At 34.5% G+C, this 10,401-nt stretch overlaps 1 protein-coding gene across 5 annotated transcripts in view; it reads right to left on the bottom strand.

Annotated features, from left to right (window-relative positions):
- Positions 1-3,313: 3,313 nt before the first annotated feature.
- LOC134853971 (protein unc-13 homolog B-like) overlaps positions 3,314-10,401 on the bottom strand; it is a 116,153-nt gene continuing 109,065 nt past the window's right edge. For 2 of the 5 annotated variants that reach the window (XM_063869993.1, XM_063869995.1), the window contains 3 exons: positions 9,191-9,342; positions 8,028-8,093; positions 3,314-4,472 (listed from right to left, as the gene is read on the bottom strand). In XM_063869993.1, the coding sequence (XP_063726063.1) occupies positions 4,307-4,472; positions 8,028-8,093; positions 9,191-9,342 (384 nt within the window). In that variant the 3' untranslated portion in view covers positions 3,314-4,306. Of the gene's footprint in view, positions 4,473-8,027; positions 8,094-8,678; positions 8,787-9,190; positions 9,343-10,401 lie in introns of those variants that run through there. The other 3 variants (XR_010164386.1, XR_010164387.1, XM_063869996.1) reach the window with 3 other exon arrangements.

The raw sequence follows: 10,401 nt of genomic DNA, 5'->3' as shown, positions 1-10,401 counted from the left end.
TTTGCGTTTCGAGAAAAATCTATGATTGGTACTTTTTTTGATAAAATTAACCCAATTTGAGATAATTGAATTACTAGGTAAAATTTTCATTCCACCAAGAAATCTGAAATCCACTTCCAGAATTTACTCAGTAACTCTTTTTTCAAATCTCCTTGTTCTCAAATTGAGCACACTTTCTCTGCTCTTCGAAGGAGCAAAAATCTATTAATAGTAGTAATAGACTGATTTAAAAAACACACACTTTTCCGAGACTATCACCATTATCCGACCCGAACCACCCGATCAACCCTTAAGCGTTTAAAAAAAGCGGATGTAACTAACTCGCTCAAGTTAGCTTCACCTACTCGAATATTAGTAATATTACTGCTTTATAATACGAACGGGTAATTGACTGTTTGAATTGAAACTGCCATAACTCACTTATTGTCTCGTTCACGTTTTCAACGAATTGGCATTTGTTTTTGCAAAAATAATACTCAGTTATGTCCAAGTTTTAAAATCGGCAACTGTAAAGGACTGACATCAGCGATCCATAGCCAAAATCTCAGAAAAAAGTTGATTGATTACTTCACTTAAAAGTGGAAATCTGGATCAGAAACAAGAAGTCGCCCATTAAGTTTTTATGAATCTAATTACTGTCGGAAGTATTTGAAATTTGTGAAAATTTTTATCATAACGACTCAAGTTACATTTGCTGGCTCAAAACTTTTTACCGCCGCTCAAGTTGTGAGCAACTTTTTCAGGCAACTAAACGTTGAGCAAACAAGAAAATTTTACAAACTTGAATCACTTGCCAAAAAAGTTTTAGGCAAGTTAGTAAAAAAACGAACACTTCAAAGTCGCTTAAAAGACGAAACTTCCAGAATTTTTATTTTTTTTGTCAAACAAATAATTTTTACACTCATTTGAAAAAAAACTATGATAGCCTAACCTAGTATTGATTTTTTCCGAAGCATTGCTCACCTTGCAAGCATTTCTTGGTTGGATTTTTCGAATCGGAAAGATTCGAAACTGGTACTTTCCAGGTCTCAATGTATTTGTGTTGACTTAGTCGTGCTTTCATAGTCAGAGTTCAGAATTCTAGTAATACTGAATAAATTCCGTGTTAGATTAATACGGTCCTGAAAGACTTCAATTTAGTTTGACGCTATTCAAATTGTTTAAGCGATCTAGTTAGGGATTGAACTTTTCCAAAATGCAATGAACTTCAAAAATGATACTGAAGGGATGGTTAAAATTGACGTTTCAAGTCCTGGTAGTTTTTGTTAACATTATATTGCAAAACCATATCAAAATCTACTAAGAATCAACGCCTACTTCGAACTTATTGTAAACTAAAAACAGATAGCCTGTTACTTTGCAAATAGCAGAGAATGCTCCGACCAAGGTCTTGAAAAAAGTGTAATTTCAAATTCCTGTCGGTTTTTGTGTGGTGCGATAAAAAGATCTGAAAAAAGAAACAGAAATTTAGGAAAACAGTTTTGTACAACATTGAACAGAAAAACAAAAAAAAATGTAAGAATTGCTTCTTTATTTTTTTTGTTGTTGAATTTTTTTGAAAAATTGATTCTCGAAATGGCGCAAAAACTCGATTATTCGTGGTACCTGATTTTGCGTGGAAAACAAGAACAAAAAAGTAAAACACACCCGAATACAAAAATCCTCCACATTTTTCATATAGTTGGAACAAAACAATTGGTGCCACCTGATTACTCATTTCAAAGTTGTAACTCTTGATAGCAATCTGTGAAATTCAGTTTCAAGAAGATGGTCAAAAATGAGGTATTCAGTGAAACGTTTTAAACATGATAACCTGCGACAAACAAAATGAAGTGAGCCAAGGAAGTCGTATCAAGTGATGATTCTGTTCAAAATTTCAAGTTTCAAGACAAGTTTAGCGTAAGTGAAAGTTCAAACAGAAAATCAAAAGAATTGTACTTGATGAAATATTATTTAAAACCTAATCTCTTGAAAGCTTTCTCTAAATCTGAAATTATGAAACAAAAGCAGTAATTGATATTGAGCCTTTATTCAATTCAGTTTCAAGTCCTCGTGGACTTTTTCAAGCTTTGATAGCTTTTGCTGAAAATGAAGCCAAAAAAGAAACGTCAAAAGAATTGCATCAAGTCATGATTAAGTTCAAAGTTACAAGAATTGAGAGCCTTATATTCTGGTTCTTTTGAATTTCAACGCAAACCAAATTTACATGGAAAAATTTCAAAATTGCTCCAATAAAATATAGCCAACGAACAGTTGTTAAAGAGTCAATGAACGCAAAGTAACAGAAAAAAACTGACTTGATTTCTGAAAAACTTTTAATTTTTCATTTTCAAAGTAAAAAATATATAGCCTTAGAATTCAATTAATTATACCACTCAACACGCGTCTAAAAACCAATTATAATCGGCCCTTTTTTGTTAAAATAAATTCAGTTTCGGAAAACTGGAGTGTTAGTAAGGTTTTTATTCCGCTGTGCTAACTAAAAGATAAATTCCACCATCAAAACTGAAAATCAATCATAGTTTTTTAGGCCTCCTCTTTTGTTATTCTAGCGGGAATTTTGCCTACCTTTTAGCAAATTAACTTGAATTGAACTCAGGTGGACAAACATGTAACATGTATGAATGCACTTCTGTAGTTATTAGAGCATATTAATAATAATATTAATTAATAATTGTAGTTCCTGCGAATCGCAGAGGAGCTATCAGTAGGCCTTAACAGTCCTGTCGAGGATAGCCCATTTGTATTATCTCCCCATATTCCAGACTGTGTTATTTTGTTGAGCGAAGCTGTTTTTTGCGACTCAAGGCCTTTTTTTTTACGTCTAGAACTTTTACGTGGTACCACTATTGCAGCCAAATTTGGTCAGGTTGTGGTAGACCTGAAGCTGGAGGTCAAGTGAGAGCTTATCCTCACACACTATCATTGCCATGGCATGTGATCGAATACACGATCTGACGATTTCAAATTGCACGCCTCACCACTGTGCTAAGTGCCTCCTACATTAAAACAATTTTTTTGCAAAAGACGAAAAAAAAAGTTATCACGACCTATATAAAAAAATAAATTAATTAAAACATTAATACAAACAATTTTTGGTTTAACTGTCTGATTCTCACATCCAAAATCTAATGTTAACTTTCTGTTCAAACAGAATAGTAACAGTACCTTTAGCCATTTTTTGGCTTTCGGCAAACGAATTCCCTTCTACGCCTTTGGAGCTACAACAAAAATTTGTCAAAATGTAGAATTGTGAATTTTGATCAAAATTTGAAGCAAATAAATAAAATTTGAAACATTGAATTTACAAAAATTTACAAACGCAAACTTTGAAAAATGAATATAAACACTCGATCATACAATGAATAAACTGTTCTTATAAATTATTTAATTCCAAATATATAAATTTAATTCTTAAACGCTGGTATGCTTCTTTGATTAGGAACTTCGAGAGAAAATTTACAAAACCGAACAAGCACAATATGTACAACATCAGTAATTTACTAACTATACTAAACTGCAAAAATATACAAAAATGAGCATATTGCAAAGAAGGATTGCGTCTCGAGGTAAAACTTTTGCTTAAAACTACTGAGACATAACCCAAACACTGTTAAAGCAACCTGCGATAATGAACACAACGCAATATGAAAAATCGCTTCACTAAAAACAGCCCAGCCGAGCTGGCAAGTTCGGTTAATAAATCAGCCGTAAGTAAAGAGTTGTCTGCTCAGAATCACACTGTAGAATAGATTTATTCACTTGCTTCGCTCTTCTTGAGCGTTCTCGTTAAGTAGAGTTCCTCGTCAAACTTCGCGGCATAATTTAGTGGGTCCGTCGAACTGCAGCGGTTCGTCCACTCTCGACATTGCATTATTTTTCAGTCCATTGTACTTTAACGTCATTGAATGTAGAGATGATTCAAACAAGCCCTAAGCCTTTGTGACTTTCTTCTCAATCGAACTTTGATTGTAAATGAATCCGTTGTTGCTGATGGCGAGCAGTCAGTTGAACAATTTTGACATCGAAATTATCGAAGTGCTACAGTCATATGATGCATACTGAAATTGGGTTTTCAACAGCTTCTTATAGCTGTGAGATCTCAAAAACCAGTTTTAATTTAAGTGGAAGTATCATTGCAGAAGAGGAAGAGATGATGATGATGTGGGTATTATTGTTGTTGTTTTTAGCCCTCGAAGGGGCGCGTCCGGCATGTCCAAACTGAGTCCCAGAAACGACGATGCAAATTCGGCCGGTTGATGCTACAAGCCTGTAAATGATGTGGAGTGTGTATAGTGGGGAGGGGTTACGAGTTGAGTAGCTTTGAGAGTCCGAAGTTATTGAAGGAGGAGGAGAAGGACTGTCCCAGACTGTTGCCACTGTTCGAGGCCATGCTCTTCACCTGCGGGGGCACGAACTGGGAGGCGGCGGAGGCCATAGAGGGCATCTGGGGCATACTGGCCGGCTCAGGGCTACACAAAACAGAACAACGTCAAATAACTTCATCTCATGCACTCCAGATTACATACCATTGCATAACACATTCGGTTAAACACTTTATGACATATTTAATCAATTAAAGGTATGCATCAATTTTAATTTTTAGACAATAAGACAAGAAAACCCAGACATCAGTTTGGTCAGGTTGAAAAAATATATATTTCAATTTTATAGAGTGATGGTGGCTCAGTACTAGGAAAGGAAAATCTTTCAAATTTTGTCAGTGAGTGCTTCTGACAGACAAGAATATGTTCAGCAATTATTAATAGTCAATAGAAATTTAGACCTCGATATGATGGTTCAAAAATAGTGCAGATCATCACACCTGGATAGCGCAGAATATCAATGCGTACTGAACATGCGAATTCAGCGTAATATTCTTCAACACAAAAATTTGTCTGCAAGAATAGTTCTTTCATTTGAGGATGTAAAATTGAGTAGACCCCCATAATAAATATAATGCATCAAATCGGTATTTGCTTTTTGATTAATTCGAACTTTACTGTTTTTTTTTCGACCTTTTGGTCAAGTTTACTTTATTTTTAGGCCTAATTTCCTGATACTCTGTATTAAGTGTCACTGAGGAAACAGTCAGGTTAAAATTAGTTTACCCACCCCCAGCAGAACAATGATCCTTTGAGCCAATCTTACATCAAGAACATACATAGATTAGTAAGCTTGATTGACATCTGCGAGCACATGAACACTCTAATATTTTCTCAACTTTCACTTAAGATACAGGAAATTAGAACATCTTAAGACTGGTTGATTTTCACGAAGAATTTCCTACTATTTTTAGACAGACGCGAAGTTGCACTTTGCAAACAATAAGGATATTACGGCAAAAAAGTTAGAAGAAAAGAAGCCTTGAAAAACAAAAATTTCCACCTTTCGAATTAACATAAGCTTCAAGTAGACAGAAACAAGTGACTGCTTTCAACTCTTCTAAATTAAAATTTGACCAGTCAGAATAGGAAAAATGGTCGGAACAAAAAACAGTTGAGAGGCTATACAATCTCCCCGACCAATGAGCAAACATCCTTCAATTTACATTATTCAATGAGTTTTTTGTTTTCCATTAATGATAAAACTCTTTTTGAAATACAAATTGTTGAAACTAATTTCCATACTTTTTGAGAACCCTTGACTAGGCAACAATGAATGCGATAAAAAAAGATATAGCTAATGTTATTGTTATATAAATAGCCAAATAGGAATTAAACGACGTATGCAACAGGCTGCCTTTAGAAACTGAGCTCACTATTAGAAACTGAAAAATTCAACACAAAGCTGCTACTTAGGCTAAACAATTATATAAACTTATAACACGAGTTTTGCTGGTATAATTTAAAAAATTGTTTTATATTTCGTGCGGATAAGAAGTTTTTTATAAATCGTTGGACTTAATCAGAACACTTTTCAATAAAATTTGAGACAACTTAAGAGCATTCAGAGCATCCAAGCCTCTGCCTCGATATGATCATTCACACTGAACGTTTAAACGCACACTGTAATCGCGCCCTGTAAAAAAAAACAATTTTGAATTTATTAGATGACAAATTTGGACTGAAGCTCTCCTACAATTTATTTTTCCAAAACTTCAGCTATTGTGAAACAACATCCAAGTTTCTAAAATAACGTTCTTTTTCTTATTGCTTGCTCAACCACAAAAGAGTAAGAAAAAATTAAAGAGTGAATTTATTACGCAGAGGCGAAGCTGAGCTTCGCACCACTTGCGATACAAAACAAGAAAATGTCGAAAAACTAAATCTATCAAAATGAATTATTACGTCACATTCACCTACAATACACAAACACACAAAACTTTATGTGTTCGTCAAATAAAAAAATATGAGCTCACTAAGACGATATAATAAAATACACACTCACATTAAACTTCTTTCCTTGTCTAAAACGTAATATAAGATACATGAGCCGATTTTATAAAGGCCCAAACCAAACCTATCAAGCGGAACAAAAAGGAAAAAGAAAAAAAACAAAAAAGCCGAAATGTTGTCATGAAAGACTATAACCTCTATAAAGATTTAAGGCATTTTATACAAGCCAGAGAGGTGCATAAACAAAATTGCCTGAAACTTCTCAAAATCAAGCCGAAATCATTTGGGCAGAATAAAGTTAGGCAAAAAAAAACATTATACCAAGTCAAGGTTAGCAGAATTAAATATTGCAGATGAAAATGAAAACATCGAAAAAACTACCATCAAAACTGAAGACAGCAAAAAATTCCAAATGTGGCAACTAAGTCGACAAAACATAAGCAGTCAACTAATGAGCCGACAATTTTTTGGATACGGAATATTTCGTTTGAAAAAAATAGGTACTGTCCGATTCAAACCCAAGAACTTTTCCGTCCCAGGTGTATTCGTTACCTCCAGATCAAGTGAGCCGGAGACACAAAGAAATATGAATTTACACAGAGGTGAAGCTGCGCTTTGCTAACACTGGCGGGAACAGCATAAGAAAAATAGAAATAAGCCTCGAATTAGTAAAACTTTGCTATGTATCAACTTGGAATTTAACAAACTGAAGCCATCTATACTAACCAAATGCATTTCAAAAAATTGCAAGATATAATGAGTTGGAAAGTTCCTGAAAACGAGTTTTTATTATTGTACTGATATTTGAAGCAAATCGTTTTTTTTTTTCAGTTCATTTGAACAATGAGAAAAGCATCAACTGTTTATAATTATTACTAATCAAACGTCAAAGCACATTCTACCAAAAAGCTGTAAAGGTGCCCCAAAAGTGCACCGCAACCTTTTACATTTATGACATGGAAGGTTTCGAGTCTTTTCAATTAATCCGCCCAAAAATTAAACAGCGCATCATTTGCTAATTGACCATACTATTTTTTTAACTTATCAGATTCGAGCTTTTTTCATAATTAGAGATTTGGCAAATGGACGGAGTAAACAAAAAGACAGATCTTCTCTTGCAAATTCTTGATGGATTTAATTTCATTGAACAAAAACAAGCCGATCAGATTGCTCTAGACATTTAAATACCAAATCTACTAACTTAATAATTTCTTCGATTACGTAATGACCCATCACCCACATAAAGAAATACCCGTCAAGAGATTGAGCTTTGGTCCTCAATATGACTGCTAGAAAAAATCAAGTTGATTTCAGGGCCTGTTCAGAGCCTGAAGATGCAGCAAATGGTCGATTGTGATCAAAACTATTCACTTTACACATATCATAGTCTTCGTGAGTAGCCAACCAATCAGTTTTGTAGCAGTACATTCTAGCGGTAAAAAGAATCCGAATCACAAAAAAGAGTTTAATACACTTAAAAGCTGCAAGTTATTGAAGCAATGCATTCAAGAGATCATTGGTATAAATAATTAAATAATAAGGACAACCATTAGAGGAGGATCAGTTTTTAGGACCAACAAGAACCAATTCAGCAGTCGATATAGTAAAATCAATTATAGAAGAAATTTTGTTCAAGTGCGAAACATCAGTTTTGTTTGCAAGATTTTGGCCATTAGACATTAGACGTACATGAATTGGTTAAGACTGTGGCTCAAATTATGAGCAAATGAGGTCTCAAAAAGAGAGGAATCAGGCCTGAAACCAGATTGAATCCACAGAGTTAAAATAAACCAGCCAAAAATTCTTATACGAATGAAATTTGCCTGACTTTCTTGCAATCACACGACTATTATATAACAATTACGCATTTTCGACTGGTTTATATGGTAGCTGGTTTATACTTCGACTTTTACGAAGCTATCCCGATCTTTTAAGCTATGGCCCTTCCTTCTATTGCAAGGTACCAAACTCGTGTAGCATTAATCGTTAATTTAGTTGATTATAGGGGGTGGCAATTCTTCACTACGGAACCATCAAGTACTAGGGGCGGCAATTCGGAACCATAGGGGAGGGTTGTAGTTAACAAGTACCATTAGGAAGGGTAGTTCCAGCAACCAGTCCGCTACTTAACACTCTTTCAAGATTAGTTTTTGTTGAATAATCCAAACAAGTAGTTCATTATTTTAAGCTTTGGAGTTATAATTGAAAAAACAAAGAATGTGGCTATTATCGCTCAAAAAAGATCTCCAGCACTCAATAGGGTAAGTTCTCAAAAGGTTTAAGGAAAGACCCCGAGATAAAATTCCAAAACAAGAAGTAGTTAAATCAAAATAGTCTTACTGCTTTTCCAATTCTCTCAAAGCTGGATATTTATTGAATCCAAACTTTTATCACAATTTTTGTCAACTAGTCGAGGCTGTTTTTGACGATGTCAGTCTCTTGAAGAATCTAGAATCACGGTCAAACCTCAAAGAAACACGTGGTGGCGATAAGGCTACGACAGATCTCTAAGTTCTGTTTATCAATCTACAATACATATCTATATTTCCGTTCAGTGTAAGTACTGTTTAGGCTAACAGGTGGTCATTAGTATCTTCATCGTTCTCTTCTGTTCGTAACAAAACGTGAGTTTTTTACAAGAAATTAGTTGTATTACTGCGCGGCCCATTCTTCATTTGCGAACACTACTATTACCATTAAAGTTAAATAATATTAGCAACAAGACAGTTACTAACTCAGTAGTAAGTTGTTGCTGACTGAAATTTTTGCCTCTCAGCTTTTTCGCACACTTTTTTCCAAGTTATTGAATTTTTTGATGGTCAAGTTCATCACCCGAATAACTTTGTACATACCCGGGTGCCTCGGAGCGCCGTTCTGTCTTGGCCTTGATGAACTCTCTGGCGACGGCGTCATTATTCCTCTGGGCTAGGATGCGCAGGATAGTCCACCCAGTGTCGTCGTAATGTAGATATCTACCCAGAGTCAGCCAGCTGGCGTGTGTTCCCTAGAGACAAGAGAAAACCAGAGTTAGTGCAGAAAACCAAATTTGCTTTGAGAAAGGACCACTAACGAACAAAAACCTCAATTTTTAAAACTCAAGTATATTTACGCGTATATTTAAGTATAAATTTGAGTAAAATTTTTGCTTTTTGTTCCCAATTAAACATTAACATGAGAGTGGTCAGCTCTAATTTTTCAGTTCATGCCAAGCTAATGGCATTGAGAACTTTTTTCGGACGGAAAATAGCGCTTCTAGGATAATTGTATTTTGCGAACCTCCGTTTACAAGATAGCAAAGCTGAGACTCAATCATTTACGAATCGGTTATAGAACTGAACATAGCCGACAGATGGTGGAAAGGGTTTGAAAAACTCAAGAAAACCAAAGTTGATAGTAAATTATTGAAAGTAAATTTTTAAAGCTGATAGAACATTTTGAAAAATCGCAATTGAGCGTGAACAAACTTTCAGACTTTTCCAGAAAAAAATCATCGCGACCAATATAAGAGTCAGAACTATATTCATCTCTTAAAAACAAAAAACTAGTATAGTAAATTACAGTATAAAACTAGTATATAAATATAAATATGTATAGTAAATTACAGTAGCAAACCAAAGCTACAATGAAAATGGCTGACATCGAAAAATTTGGCAACTTAACTTAGAAAAAAATCAGAAAAACGATAGGCCAACAAACTTTAAAAACAGAATATTTTAGATTAAATAAAAGGGTCGGATTCGAACCCCTGCCGTTCACGGCATAGTCGTTACCTCTACGCCAAGTTTTCCGGACAAGCCAAGAATTTGAATTGATTATAATCAAGCTATCAAATGTTTAACAAGTTGCTAACCTGAAAAAGTATGCACCGATTGGATATTAATAGATAATCGCAAATGTAAACGTTGATCCGACCAAGTTTTGAAAAATTCTGGACTGATATCACTTCAAAATTCCTCAAAAAAGCAGTCCAAAAAGTCAAACTGCGGAAAATCAAATTTAAAAGTGAAAAGTAAGAATGTTAGCTGAAGTAAGAAAAAAAACAAAATCATCATGCCACTAGAAG

This window comes from Symsagittifera roscoffensis, chromosome 9 (assembly GCF_963678635.1).
Source record: "Symsagittifera roscoffensis chromosome 9, txSymRosc1.1, whole genome shotgun sequence".
In the NCBI taxonomy this organism is placed as follows: domain Eukaryota; kingdom Metazoa; phylum Xenacoelomorpha; order Acoela; family Convolutidae; genus Symsagittifera; species Symsagittifera roscoffensis.
Note: the sequence above shows the minus strand (reverse complement) of the source record. Positions and strands in the feature narration are given on the sequence as shown.